General features: G+C 44.9%; 1 protein-coding gene across 1 annotated transcript in view; it reads left to right on the plus strand.

The window, feature by feature from the left end:
- Scd5 (stearoyl-CoA desaturase 5) overlaps nucleotides 1-13,370 on the plus strand; it is a 67,175-nt gene extending 53,805 nt beyond the window's left edge. The window contains 2 exon segments of the mRNA XM_036200356.1: nucleotides 7,633-7,865; nucleotides 13,180-13,370. Of these exon segments, the coding sequence (XP_036056249.1) occupies nucleotides 7,633-7,865; nucleotides 13,180-13,370 (424 nt within the window).
- The last annotated feature ends 2,635 nt before the right edge of the window (nucleotides 13,371-16,005 follow it).

Here is a 16,005-nt window from a genome sequence, read left to right on the forward strand (position 1 = left end):
ACAACTCAAAAGTAAACTTATAAAAAACAATGCCACTCTTCACAACAAATTTTTTATGACCTTTAAAAAAGTGTTATCATTCATAAAATAAATATTGCTTTAATGAGTGGTTGATTTAATATGCATCTACCTTATATTATTAACAGCTATATTTTATATTTAATATTTCATGAATTACTGAAATTTTTCTGGGTTTAAATTTCCTACATAGTAAATATCAAAGGCTGTAGTCCACACAAAAGCACTTTGGAGTACTCAGTATTTTTAACATGTAAAGGAGTCTTAAGTGGAAAAGTTTGAGATCCATTGTCCTGGAATTAGCTAAGTGTCTCTTCTCAGCAGGCCTATAATGTCACAGGAGTATCTTTTTTTATGATTATCACTTTAGATATATGTCATAGAAGAAGATATCACACACACACACACACACACACACACATACACACACACACACACTGTTATCTAGTGTCACTACAATTATGTCTCCATTTTTTACTGCCAAAGAAATTGGGGATGGCAATCTCATTTTTAAAAGGATCACGCTTTAAATTGAATTAAATTTCTTCTGTAAATCCTAAAACAAAGAAAATCACAGTTAAATAACAGTACCATCATCAAAGAAAACAGTAGTTCTGCTACAAATGCATTCCCTTGAGTATCTAATCTCTCTGACAATATGATAAGAACCGTAGCTTTTGCCCCCAGGAAAAAGGAAACCCACAGATGAATCGCCTTCAATTTCATGGGTCCCAGATTAAGAAAAGCCATTATGTCAGGTTGGGGATTTAGCTCAGCAGTAGAGCGCTTTCCTAGCAAGCACAAGGCCCTGGGTTCGATCCTCAGGCTTTGATCCTCAACTCAAAAAAAAAAAAAAAAAAAGAAAGAAAAGCCATTATGTCTTTTCCTGCAGTGAACAGTTTATTTCAGAAAGGGAGGGTGAAAACAGGGTGAGGTTCTCGGTGTGACAGGAACTGGAAATGCAGCCACTTTGTTTAGAATTTTACTTTGCGAATGATTTTTGCTTGTTTCGGAAATCCTGTGCTATGTGCCATCAGCAGCTGGGCTACTGTTCATATAGTTTATTGGGAACAATTGATAATAAGGGGGGGGAGAGAAACAGAGAAAGGAGAAGTGGACAGGAAGAGCCAGGATGCTCTTGGAGGACAAGTGGCCTGACAAACGCTTCTTCTTTCTTCCCGGTCAGTTGAAGCAGGCAGCTCAGGCCAAAGGGACGGAGAGAACACATGGTGCCATTTCCCCACTGCTCGGCAAGGATCTGAAACATGCTTTGGGGGAAGCGGTGGCTTGCTATCTTCCCTTCCTCAGCTGGAGAGGAGATGCAGCCAGAAGACCACGGCCGTGCCTCTGGAGATCCCATGAACAGGGTTCCTTCTGTGGGGATGTTTACTTCGTGATAAGTGATGTCAAGATGGGTCCAGAGTTCTGATGACAGCATTCAGACGAGTTTGGACACAGTCATCATCCATGCTTTTACTTAAAGAGACCACACATGAAAAACAAATGGGAGTCAAAGCTCCTCTGCCAAACTCCACAGATGAGCTTCCATCTTTTTTTTTTTTTTTTTAGCTGAGGATCGAACCCAGGGCCTTGCGCTTGCTAGGTGAGCGCTCTACCACTGAGCTAAATCCCTAACCTGATGAGCTTCCATCTTAGCTGTGCACACGGCATATTCCACCTCTAGCCCTCCCCAAGACCCCTCCCCCAGGTGATGCAGGAGAAGAGGATGCTCCGTTCATTTGCAAACTGCCAGGGTGTCGTTTGTCCTATAATAAATGTTTAGTAAGCACTCAGGTTATTTTTCCTGGTGCTCAATAAGATGCAAGAATTGAAAGGAAAATGAGTGTCTGGTGATGCCTTAAGGGAAATCACAAAAGCAAACGTGTTGAATCAAGATGGTCCTGGCAGCTCATTGCTCATCATTACGATACATCCACGGGGCTGTCATCTTGTTCTCACCCATTGAGGTGTTTGCTGCTTCTCACATTTCCTCAGGCTCTCCTCTCTGGAGGCTGGCAGGTGGCTCCCCTTTACTTCATGCTCTAATGCATCTCTCGCTCAAGATCTCACATAACATCAGCTTGGGACCGCTGTGCTCAGGGGTAAGCAATCAGTGGAAAAATGCTATAGCAGTTTCTTCTCTCACCAAAAGAATGATGAGGGTTTTAAGCCTATCAAACCCAGGTTGGAGGCGGGGGAGAATTCATTCATTCCAGACTTCATTTTCATAGAACACAGTTTGGGTCTCCAGGCTGTTTCCAATGCTTCTGTTCTCTTCACTGCATCTGGGCAAAGATTCCAAAGAGCTAACATAGCCAAAAGGTTTAGCATCCCACGTACATTTGCACAGGATAGCCAACACTCTTGGATCTGGGCCCTTGGTGTGTGATGGTATTGGGTTGTATGAAAAAAAGTGGGATTTAAAACTTTTTTTTTTTTTTTAGTATTTTTAGTTTTGTTGAGACAAGATCTCATTGTATATCCCAGGCTAGCCTTGAACTCATGATCCTCCTGCCTCAGCCTCCCAACTTCTTGGATTGCAGGTGTATATCACCCTGAGTTTCAAGAAAATAGACTCTTTGCCCTGAACTACACCCCAAGTAACATCTTTTTAATTGTGGTATTGGTGTGGTAAGAAATGGTGAGCGGCTGAGAACGAGAGTGTCTGCCATCCAGCATAGAGAGACCTTCCTCCTGAGCAGGAAATGGAAAGCAGCTTTGGAATCACCTGTAAGGTGGTGTGATTGCTTCTGCATTTCTGATTAATTGTGTGAGTCTCTGGTTTCTAGTCTGTGAGGGTAGCCACTACATTCTGTGGGCCATTCTTGTTCCTGTATTTACCACCTTCTCTCTAGTCTTGCCCTTGTTATTTTTCTCCTTAATTGATCTCAAAAGTTTTCTCCTAGCTCAGGGCCAAAATGTTCTCAGGAAAACAAACTTTGACTTTACAAAGTAAAACTAAACCCATGAGAATGATGGTTAAGTCTATATACTGTTTTTTACATATTTTACTAATTGGAGAACAACCCAGAAGTTCACGGTCAGAAATGGGTCTTTTAAAGGAGGGATAGGAAATCTTTCAATGAAACCTGTTGCCAGCAGTGTATAAGAATACCTTCACAGGTGGTTAGCTTTATGTATACAATCTTGAATGGACAGCTCAACAGATAAGCTTCTCATAGAGTCCTGGAACAGACTGCTCCTTTATTGTATAGGTGTGTCCTTAAAAAAAAATCTTGATGCTTAATCTATTTGCTTTACTAAAATCACTGCAGTGATTTTATTTTACTGAAAGTTAAGAATTCATCATTTATTAACCAAAGTATTATTTAGTCAGCTCACAAATATTTAGGAACACTTTCTGCATCCTTCATGGTGCCCAGAGTCTGCCTGTCTACCACTATATATCATGAGGCAGGCTTAGTTACCTGGTATGTGACCAAACTTTTCCTGAGGAGACACAACACACACATGTACTAACCCCAGACGGGGAGCCCATGACAGACCAAAGTATGGACACTGCCAAAGTCCGTCTTGGTGAACCATGAATTTTATTGGGGTTACTTACAGGAATATGGGTGAGGGGGTCACTTACAGGAGCGGAATGACTCATAGACAGCTGCCCACCCCAGGCACAGGTGTCAGCTCACAGAGCTGGGAACCTGGAGCACACTGCCCAGCCTGCAGACAGCTCAATAATTTGGAGCATGTCCTTTCCAGGTGCCTGGGTTGGTCTAAACCTCTTCCAGGCAGCTCCTCTGGTTTCTGTCTCTTCAAGGTGGCTGGTCTAGTCTCAGAGTCCTCTTTGCAGCTTGTCTTGTCTGAGAGGGACTCTCCACTTTTATTGCTGACTCTGGCTGGGCGGGGCCCAGTGAGTCTGGTCAGCTTCATGGACTTCCTGGAGCCATTTTGAGTTGTTTGCCTTCCTGCTTAAGTGGCTTCCTACAGGATGGAATGTTTTATCTGGTAGGAAACTGTTATACAACAGTCACCTCAGAGGCTCGCTCAGAAGTTCATCTGGAAGCACCCTTAGGATCAATGCCCATGGAAGAAGCCATAGAACAGGAGTGGACGAGAGAAGAAGCTCATCTCTGCTCAGTGCAATAGCAGAATCAACCAGCACTACAGGACTCAGTCAAGATGGTGGTCTCCTGCCTTTATTCACTGCGCAGTCATAGTGGAGGGACTGTACCTAGTCCAAAATGCTTCTCTGCCAGTGGCAGCACTGACAGCATCTGGGAATTAAGTGCTTTCATTCTGAGAAGGGGTTGGTGTGGCATATGACAGTGTCCTTAACGTGTGTTTTCAGCTTCTCCTGAGAAAAGTCTTGATTCAACTGGCTTCAACAAAGAAAAGGCTCAGGATCCAGCAGCCCCAGACTGGTTAGCACGAGGGCTCTACAACCTCTTCAAGGCCTTTCTAACTTTCCCTTCTGTTAGCTTAAAACATCAATTTTGTTTCCCAGGCTGCTTCAGAGCCACAGTGGATGGAACAAGGGGCAACTGTATGAAAGAGGAAACCATGTTGGTCCCTGTGACTTTTCTGTTGTAGAAAATAGTTCCTCCTACCTTTCTTTCTGTCATGATATCACCCAAGTGTTTATCGTTCCCAACAAAAGCCCTGCTAGTTACTAAACAGTCATATGTCTTCTTCCTCTTCCTCCCTCTCTTAACTTCTCCCCAAATCCTGAATAGTGTCCTACTGGATGGACAGATAACCTTTGTCCATGCATCTGTCGATTGGTGAACACTTGGGTAGTTTGTGCATGTTGGCTATTATGAAGAACGTTACTATAAACAGAAGTAAGTGCATATCTATTTGGGTCTCAGCTTTGATATACATCAGAATTACTGAGCCATGTCATCACTTGAAATTGAACTCTTTGAGAAAGTGCCATTTTTTTTTTTTTTTTGCAGTGGCTGTACCCTTTAACATGCCCACACTCCTACCAGTATGTGGGCAAGCACTGTGATTTCCCTGGACCTCATCAGCATTTGGTATTTCCTTTTTAAGAACAGTCACCCTTTCTCTCATACCTTGCTAGTCACTACTGTGCCACATGTCCATTCCAGAATCAATTATTGACAAGGTAGATTTGATCACCATAGGCTTTAAGCCAATGAACTGACTTAGATAGGTTCAACATTCCCTGGCACATGGCCATGAGGAGGACAGATGAATGCCTGAACAGTATCAGTGCACGTCAGAAAGCCAGACAGTATAGACATCTATGTTTACAATGTAGGAAGGTCTTCAAAATAGAAATGCTCGCCAGAGTTCTGATTCAGTGGGTCTGCCATGTGTTCCCAATATTCATCCCTTTAAAATATTCTCTGATTGCTTTTAACGTGAAGTCAGGGCTAAGAACATTGATGTATGCATGAGACTTCCCATTAATGTAGCAGGTAGGAATATTCTGGGAGACTGGAACATTACAGAGCACCTTTCCTGGGCCAAGGGGACTGAGGAAGTCCCTGAGAAGTCATAACTAGGCCAATGCTTGCAAGAATTAGTCACTGGGGAGTAAGGAAGTGTGCCATAGTCTCACAAAGCAGATGTGGTTCAGGAGTGAGGAAGCAGTTCAGTCCACCTCGAGTTTGCCTGGAGTTTGATTGTGAGAAAACAGAATTTTCACTTATGCATGAACACCTTAAAATGGAAGGACCAGCGGGTCATCCCTGAGTAAGAGCCCCTCACTCCTGTGACCTTGGTGGCTAGCTGGGCAATGGGTTGTACTTGAGGTGATAAGCAGTTGGAATTTAGAGACTGAGCCTGTCTCTGGCTGTGCTCTGTACAGTGTGACACAAGAATCTCCCGAGATCTCTCTGGACCACTACAGCACCCTTGCAAAGGACATACATGAGACTGCTTCGTGGGCTGCAGTGGAATTCAGATGGGAGAGCTCGTGTGCACGGCACACAATAATATGCTGACATGTTCCAAATGTCTGTTCCTATCACCTCCTCTATCTGGAGCACCCCTTAACACTAGGCATCCATGTCAACGTCCCCTGCTTGGAATCCCTGGCTAACTACACAATCGGCACCTCTGACTTCCGGTCCCGAGGCTCAGCTCTCAGGTGCTGCTCCCAGCCAGCTGCTCTTCCCCATGTCAGCTAATAGTGCTTCCACCTCCAGTGTCTTCCTTCACCCCATCTCTTCTCTCCAACATCAAACTGCCACAGTCCGTTCAAGACCTCTTCCCCTTGCTCCTTCCCCCCACTCCTGACAGCATCCTCTCCTGTGGGTCCCTGAAGTCTCCTGAGCCTTTGTGTTGGTATTTCCTCCACCATACTTAGCCAAATGGATAGTGTCTTTAAGTCTTCACTGAGAAGCCACAGTATAACTTATGCTTTCCCTAGACACCTTATTTCACAGTATTTGCCCTTCATATATCATATTGTCCTTCATTTTTTTTTTTTTTTTTTAAGCAGGGTTTCTCTGTAGTTTTGGTGCCTGTCCTGGATCTCGCTCTGTAGCCCAGGCTGGCCTCAAACTCACAGAGATCTGCCCGGCTCTGCCTCCCGAGTGCTGGGATTAAAGGCGTGTGCCACACCACTGCCCGGCTCAGTTTATTTTTTGAGACAGCATCTTGTTCTATAGCCCAGGATAGCCTTGAACTCTTGATCTTTCTGTCCCAGCCTCCTGAGCGCTGGGCTCACAGCCTGCCCTACCATGCTCAGATTGTTTATGTTTCATGCTGATTTGGAGTGTAACATCTATCTGATGGCTAGAGAACCCCTTTAGTGGCGAATCATACACTTTAAAAAACAGAATCATGCTTCTAAAAGTATTTAAGAAATCCTGGCTGTCTCTTGAAATTATTCCAGTAAGCATGACTATTGGGTTGACAGGTAGAGAAGTGTAGCAGGAATCTTAACAGATCTGATTAATAAAATCAAACCTGAGCCAGGTATTGGGGTGAATGCTGGAAGATCAGAGAAGCAGAACAAGCCACAGCTACCTCACATTGCCAGTTCCTCAGCCGGTCTTATTTCCTCAGACTGGAAGCTTCTGAGTCCTCATCCACATGAATCTCAGCTGAACTGTGCTGCTCAAAGCCTAAAAGCTTAACCAGCCAAATGCTTCTAGTTTCTGGTCATCACGCCTTATATATCTTCCTCTTTCTTCGGTCACTCTCTGGGATTAAAGGCTCACTTTCTGGGATTAAAGGTGTGAGTCACCATGCTTGGCTGTATCCTTGAACAGATGAATTTCTGCCTCTGGAATGCTAGGATTAAAGGTGTGAGTGCCACCATTTTCTAGCCTCTGTATCTAGTGGCTGTTCTCTGACCCCAGATAAGTTTATTAGGGTGCACAATATTTCAGGGAACACAATACCACCACAGAGAAGTGTCCAGGAGCTAGCTCAGACTCATGGTAGCAGGGTAAACGTATCTCAGAGATGTATGGGGTTGGCTAGCACAGTGTTGGCTGTTTTACATGGAAATCCTTCAAAGTCTACTGGAAGGTTGACCACTTCTTACAACATTCTGCCCATCTCATTTCTCAAAACTGCTCGACTCGACTCACTTTCGTAGCCATGTGGGCTCGTGACCCCACCCCCTGCCCACAGATCTGGTGCCCGATGCTGGTGTGGTGTTCTTCCTCATAGGTACTATAAGATCAGCGTGGCGCTCATGTGCTTTGTGTTCCCTGCACTGGTGCCCTGGTACTTCTGGGGAGAGACTCTGCGGAATTCCGACTTTTTGGCTTCCATTCTGCCATACGCCATTGCTCTCAACGGTACCTGGCTGGTCAGCAGCGCTGTCCATATGAATGGAAAGCAGCCCTATGGTGAGCATATCAGCCCCTGGCAGAACCCACTGGTCGCTCTGGGGGCCATTGGTGAGTGGGGTGTTGAGAGCCAATGGGGGAATGGCAGATGTTAATGACTTTGTGGGAGGGAAGGCTTTATAAGAAGGAGAGTGGAGGAGCGTGGAGAAGTGAACTTGGGCCTTGGCATCCTAGCTTTTAGACAAGTCAGGCAAGTTCTCTGCTTCATGGTTTTCTTATCTAAGGGAAATAACAATGTCTCCCTTGTAGTAGAGCACACAAACTGCTCAAGGTAGCCCTGGGGCATAGAAGATGATCAATAAACGGTATAATAGTTAATTAATGTCATCACGAAAATTTTCCTACAGGAGAAGCAGAAATTCTTTTTCTCTCAAGCAGTCCTGACTACTCTAGACTTGGCTATCCTGTCATTTGTCAGGAAAAACAAAAAGTCTTCAAGCAGGTGTCGGCAAGAAAGGAGGCTCACGGGACCACAAGTAGCTAACAAGAGTAAGGCCAGTGAAGAGTCCAAGTTAGGATCCATCCTGGCTCCTCCCTTTGCTCTCTGGGCACTACCTGGCTCCTCAGCATTTTGTGTTTTTATTTGCAGAGACAAGCAGCTCTTCCCTCCTCCCTGGTCACTGGAGGGTGAGATGAGTTAATACACAGTGCCTGCAGAGAGGTGCTTAGCAAGAAACCGCCCTTCTGTGGCGCTGCCTTTAGTGGCAGCTTTATGGTCTTCCGTGAGCTACTGTTCCTCCCCTGTATTTCTGTCCTCATTTTAAACCAGGCATGATCACAGCAGTTAGCTGAAAGGCGCCAGGGTAATAGGACTTAATACCGAGCCCTCGATGCCGTGCTCAGCATGCAGTAAGTGACTCGTAAATATTAGCTGCACCTCTCCAAATGCACCTCGGGCTCTTTAGTAAATGAGCATCAAGCAGAGATCAGGTCGGGAAGGGAAGTCCTACTGCCGAGTAGGAGTGGTCTCTGCCACTCGGTGGTGAGTTAGCGTTACCGGATCATCGGATCATCGATCATCCCGTTAAGATCCTGGGGATCCTACGGTCTTGTCAACGTGTGTTGACAGAGACATTATAAGGCACAGTGAACACCAGCTCTAGTTGTGAGGTCACCAGGCGGGAGGGGGAGGGGCTTTGGACTACACAGGGAATTTTCTCCCCTCTCCTTGAATCTTGAGTAGACCTAGGTAGGGGATCCACATCCAGTGTCAATCCTGGGCACACATGGAAGTGGGGGACAGCATAGACTGGGATGTCTTATATAGGCACATGTGGGTCAGGCACCCAAATGGCATGGCTATGACACAGGTCCTAAAGAGCTGGGCACTGGCTGTAAGTCTACCCAGACCAGCCGTGAAGGCCCTGGCACAAAACAAAAAGCAGTAACTGTAATTATAAATGAAAGATAAAGTGAGAAATAAGGGGAAATCTGAGCTTCTCCACAGTTAACAGTAGTCATTGTGTGAGCTTGCAATCCATCCCAATGCCCAAGAGAAATGAAATGTACATCACTAAGAAGCACAAATGCTCACAGCAGCATTATTCATAGCAACTCAAAAGGGGGGAGAACCCAAATAATGATCAGCTGGCAGAGAGGTGTGTACAGTGCTGTAGTATAGCCATACAGTGAAATACTATCATCAATAAAAAAGAATCAAGTTAGATATATGCTACGACAGGGGTGAACCTTGAGAGCATCGTGCCGCACAAAAGAAGTCAGTCATAAGGGACATACCGCTGTGATTTCATTTGCACGAACTGTCCAAAACGGGACTGCAGAAATGGCTCAGCTGATAAAACTGCTCAGTTCCCCGGACTCACAGCAGGAGAGAACCTAAAGTTACCCTCTGATTTCCACACATGTGCTACAGCATGTGTACAACCCATCTCTCTGCACACACAGATGCACAGTTACAAACAACATGTCCATAAGCTGTCTAACGCAGTCAAGTCTGTAAAGATGGAAAATAGGACCCATGGGGATTGGAAGGAGGTGGGGTGATGGCTAAGGAGGGTGGGGAGGTGTAGGAGGTGGGGGTAATGGCTAAGGAGGGTGGAGATTGGAAGGAGGTGGGGGTGATGGCTAAGGAGGGTGGGGATTGGAAGGAGGTGGGGGTAATGGCTAAGGAGGGTGGGGAGATGTAGGAGGTGGGGGTAATGGCTAAGGAGGGTGGGGAGGTGTAGGAGGTGGGGGTAATGGCAAAGGAGGGTGGAGATTGGAAGGAGGTGGGGGTAATGGCTAAAGAGGGTGGGGATTGGAAGGAGGTGGGAGAATTCTTGAGGAATACTGAAAATGTTCAGCTCTATGAAAATTCTTAAAATCATATTTGTAGTTTAGAAGTGGGAATTCTGTGAGTTATAACTCAATGAAGCCCCTCTCTTAAAGGATATGAACTGATCATGGGGAAATGAAAATTAAAGCCAAAAGGAAATAGTGCTTCATTTTAGTCAGGAAGACTGTTTTCAAAAAGATGAAAGACTAGTGTAGGCAGGAAAGAGAACCCTTGCAAACTGTTGGGAGACTTCCTTCCTTCCCTCCTTCCCTCCTTCCTCCTTTCTTCCCTCCCTCCCTTCCTTCCTCTCTCTCTCTCTCTCTCTCTCTCTCTCTCTCTCTCTCTCTCTCTCTCTCTGTCTTCCTTTCTTTCCTGTTTCTTCCCTCCTCCTTCTCTTCCTTCTGTAAATGAGTTTAGCCATTGTAGAAAACAATATGAAAGATTTTTATAAGTTAAAAAACAGAATTACTATATGATCAAGCAAGCCTACAAGTGTGTGTATATCCAAAGGGAATGAAATAATTGCTGAAGACATCTGCACGCCCATGTTTATTGAAGCACTATTCACAACAGCAAGTTACTGAATGGATGTTCACTAACGGAGGGTTGCCAAAGACAACAGGCTACATGAGTGTGTAATACACAGTGTTCTTCATCCTTAATGAAGAAGGGCGTCCTGCCCTACACAGTGAACCTGAAGGCTGTAACTCTTGGGGGAGTTCATCAGCCACAGAAAGACAAATGCTGCAGCATCTTGTATGTATGTTGAACTGTGGTGGTATTGTGTTCCCCAAAATATTGTGTACTCTAATAAATTGATCTGGACAGCCACTAGAACAGAGCCAAAAATGGTGGCTAGAAAATGGGTCAGAGCAAGCCATAGCAGAAGTTGGGCGATGGTGGTGCACGCCTTTAATCCCAGCACTTGGGAGGCAGAGCTAGGTGGATCTCTGTGTGTTCAAGGATACAGCCAGCATGGAGGCACACGCCTTTAATCCCAGAAAGTGCCTTTAATCCCAGGGAGTATTGGCAGAAAAAGAAAAGATGTATAAGGTGTGAAGACCAGAAACTAGAAGCATTTGGCTGGTTAAGCTTTTAGGCTTTGGAGCGCACAGTTCAGCTGAGAGCCATTGGGATGAGGACTCAGAAGCTTGCAGTCTGAGGACACAGGATCAGCTGAGGAACTGGCGAGGTGAGGAAACTGTGGCTTGTTCTGCTTCTCTGATCTTCCTGCATTCACCCCAATAACTGGCCTTGGGTTTGATTTTATTAATAAGACTTTTAAGATTCCTGCTACATTGAACCTCAAAGAGTGGAACTCAGAGGCAGGGAGCAAAACAGGGTCACCAGGTGCTGAAAAATGTAGGGAGGGTGAGAGGTATTGGAACACACACACACACACACACACACACACACACACACACACATGGAGAGACACACACACACACACACACACACACACACACACACACACACACACACACACACACACTTCCCATCAGATAAAAGAAATCATTTAAAATGTCTGTTGTATAAATGGTGGCTATAGGTGTCAACAATGTACTGTGTTCTTGAAATTTGTGATTTTTTAGTTTCTACCACAAAAACTAAGTATGGAGGGACTGTGTAGGTTAATTAGCTCAGTTTAGTCATTCTGTAGTGCACATTCATGTTCAACATGTATTGTTATATGTGATGCAATTGTCTTCATTATTTAAAAAATCAGAAGAACTCTCTCTGTGTGTTCTGATCTCTCTTCCTCCCATCATCTTCCTCTCTCCCTCTGCACGTGTTCCTTCCCCAGGCCTGGTTCTCTTGTACCCCACCCCCTCTACCCCTCTTCCTCCTAATAAAACTCTGATACTGGAAAAAAATAAGAAAAAAAATAAGAAGAAAGACAAAGACAACCAAATGAGTGAAGCTCTCAGGTCTCTCGTGAATGACTTTTGGGAAGTGCAGGGAGGAAGCCAAGTCAGTCATTATTCTGGAGGAGAGCGGAATAATGTTCAGTAGACTGGACATTTAAAGGACTGGCCCTTTAATTCACTCACCTGTCTGAACATTTTCATTTCCCCCACCCAAGCGTGAAGGAAGTCTTGATATAACACTCCCACCCACAGAGACTACTTTCCTTTTATGAACACATGTCAAAATAATCACCTATTGTCAGCCTCAGAGCATTTACCATGAGAAGGGCGGCCCCGAGGGAGCAGCATCCTGCCTGCTGTCCACGCTGGGAAGCCAATCTCATGGAGCCACAGAACAACTGCTGTTATTTTTTGTTCAACTTTGCCTGTCTAGCAAACTGAGTAAATGTTTCCGAGGGCTGGAGCCAAGTCCTTTGCCCAGACGCGCAGTCTGAAACAGCCTTAAACAAGGTAGAGCCTAAACACGGATAACACGTCTATGCAGGCATCCGTGTTTATGGCCGCTCAGTTAGCAACATCCAGGAAATAGAGCCAGTCTAGATGTCCATCAACAGATGGAGAAAGCAATGTGGTCCATAGACACAGTGGGATTTCATGCACCTACAAGACAAAGTGAACTCATGACCTTCATAGGAAAATGATTGGAACCAAACACTATGATAAGCAAAATAAGCTAAACTTGGAAAGACAAGTGTCCCATATTTTATTTTATATGTAGAACCTAGATTTAAAATATGTTTGCACATGTGTGTGTGTGTGTGTGTGTGTGTGTGTGTGTGTGTGCGCGCATGTCACTCATAAAACCAGAAAGGGGATCATTACAAGAGGGGAGATTTTCTTTCTTTTTATTTATTTATTATTTTTAGGGGGGGAGATTTTAAGGGAGGGGGGACAGGAGTGGGCAACAGAGGACACTCAATAAGAAGCAAAGAGCAGACTAACGGGAAGGGGGGTGAGCAGCTGGAGCAAGGCAGAGGCTAGAAGAGAAGGCAGCGAGGGAGGGGAACATGGAGGATTAAATAATGACACATATGGATGAAGATGTTATAATGCAGCCCAACACTTAGTGTTCTGATCTAAAACGTGAATTAAAAACAAAAGCTGACGGCATGCAGGCAGGGCGTGGCCATGGTGTGACTCCAAGGCACATTTTGTCTTCCAGGTGATGGCTTCCACAGCTACCACCACACATTTCCCTTCGACTACTCTGCGAGTGAGTTTGGCTTAAATTTCAACCCAACCACCTGGTTCATTGACGTCATGTGCTTCCTGGGACTGGCCACTGACCGCAAACAGGCCACCAAGTGGATGATTGAGACCCACAAAACCAAGACAGGAGACGGCAGTGCCTGAGCCTGTGGAATGCTGTCCAAAGTGGCTATCATGACAACCAGCTAGCAGCTTTGTCTCTACAGTGCTCTTGTTCATTGGCTTGTAGGAGGGGGTAGAAGGTGGGGAGGGGATGATATATATATATGGTCTGGGAAATTGTATTTGTCTCAAATAATGTCAACTATATCAATGAAAAAATAAGTCAACATTAAAACTATGGTCCAATATAGAAATGTGCATGTGTGATTCATCAAACAGACATTGTTATGTGTATGTGCTCAAACATGTTAACCAGGACAGGATGAACATGGGATTGTTTGGGTGTGGCCCAGGAGAGTGCTTCTTTTCCTTCTCACTCATGAACATAGTAATGCTTCTAACCACACTGTCTCAAGGATCAGAGAGGCGTGGCAAGGTTCAACTGTGAGTGACAGCCGTCCTCCTGGCTTGCGGCCACAGTGCTGTGTACGTTAAAGAAAAGGTTTAAAAAATGAAGACATAGAAAATGGTTCTTGAAGCTGGGTTTGGTGGCGCACACCTTTAATCCCAGCACTTGGGAGGCAGAGGCAGGCGGATCTCTGTGAGTTCGAGGCCAGGACAGAGAACCCCTGTCTTGAAAAACCAAAAGAAAGAAAAGAAAAGAAGGGGAAAGTCTCTATTGTTTTCACTTTGCTATAACTTGTGGACCCTTCCCTGTCTTTGGTGTAAAAGAGATGGTGTTTGGGGCCGGTGCAGCGACTCAGAGGGGAGGAGGGTCAAAGCACTTTCTAAGTTCCACCCTTGGGATCCACAGGGGAAAAGGAGAGAGCTGAATCCCACAAACTGTCCTCCGACCTCCACATACACAACATGGTCCAAGCACATATGTGTATGTGACCCTGTGCACCTGCACACACATGATCACTTGTGGGCACACACAGTGTATAAACATAATCTTAAAACGTTTTGAAAAGGGGTGCATTCACTGCTCAGCCCACTCTATCAATCAATGCCTATTTAGAGTTTGCCTTCCTCTTTGCAATTGTCATTTTAAAGGTGCATAAATCAGACATGCCAGACATCAAATTAAACACAAGTTAAGCTTTCATTTTCACGTTTTTACACCTAATTTGTATTCTAATTGATATCAGCCACTGACGCATGTTACTTCAGCTACTTCTACTAAATAAGTGTATTAATTTTCCACACCAGGCCATCACCACTTAATAACCAGCAGTTCATCTAGAACTCTGTCTCCTAATGTGTCATGTGCATGTGGCCATCATCGATTTTGCAGCAAAATATAAAGTGATCATTATGTAGCTTCTAGATTAGAGCAATTTTGTATGTTAATTTGCCTTATAAAGAGCATGTTGAATCAATGTGACAGCATGCCTTTTGTGTTAGATGTGAGGCTGAAAGGGAGGCCCGGTCACGTTGGCATCAGAGTAGGTTCAAGATAACTTCGGGAAAGACAGAGGGTTTAAAATTTAACCTTTTAGAGAAGGACATGACACACCAATTAGGAATTATCATGATGAAGTTCTTCACCTAGCAGGTGTTATTTGGCCATTACTAATGTGCAAACCACAAGCAATTTACAGTAACTGATTATTAATTCATTGGTGTTCTTGTTTGGATATTTACAGGCTGTTTAGGGAATATTCTCTGGGTGATTGGTGGTCACTTACATTTGGCAAACTCTAGATTACCTATGGCCTCAAGGCCTGGCATTGCCCATCCCATCTGCCCTTTGGCACAACCAGGGGGAGAAGTGTCTGTGTAGAATGGGGACCCCCAGTGATGATTACTCACTTCTTACCTACCAACACTAGCACCTACTCTATTTTTAACTAGTAAGTGGGAACCTGGTGCCACCTGTCACCAAGAAGAGCATGATGGACTCTGTTTCCTCCAAGCTCTACCAGTGGTGCCCAGAGGTAAGGTAAGGGATTCATGATCTCACCCCAGTCCTTGGTCATCACATCTATCCTCTGTCCCCAAATAGGAGCCCCCTGACAAAGACTTTTTAGCCTGCAGTTGAGTGGATTCCAGCCGTCCCTGGGTTCCAGACTGGATCTCACCATGTATAACCTGGATCTATCCATCTTGTATGCCATGTACTTGTATTCCAAGATGAGTCTGTATTGGTGTGCCTTGATTAGGAATGTTTTTGTGAATCTTTGGTCCCTCAAATAGTAAATGCACTTGTCCATTAATAGCACAGCATTACATTTGGAACAGCTACTTGAAATCTCACTTCACCAGAGGAGGTTATTCCCCTACTGGTCCAACAAAACCTGGAGGCCCATGCCTCTGTATCTGAGTGGCATCTCTACAGAACTTATCAATGTCCCAGGACAGGCAGGGGTTAGAGGAGGAACTGGACAAAAGTTAGCCCAGCCTAATGTCATCAGTATTGATGTTCCCAACCCCACCTAGGACACCCTAGAGAGCTTACTGCAGATTTTGAAAGGGTCAGTCCAAGGCAGAGGACTGCTCTCCCATGCTGCCTCCTCCTTCTCCTCCTCCTTCTTGTTTTTTTGGGTTTTTTTTGGGGGGGTTTTTTTTTTTTTTTTTTTTTGAGACAGGGTTTCTCTGTGTGGTTTTGGTGCCTGTCCTGGATCTTGCTCTGTAGCCCAGGCTGGCCACCGCAGCCTAGCTCCTATGCTCTCTT

This window comes from Onychomys torridus, chromosome 10 (genome assembly GCF_903995425.1).
Source record: "Onychomys torridus chromosome 10, mOncTor1.1, whole genome shotgun sequence".
Classification (NCBI taxonomy): domain Eukaryota; kingdom Metazoa; phylum Chordata; class Mammalia; order Rodentia; family Cricetidae; genus Onychomys; species Onychomys torridus.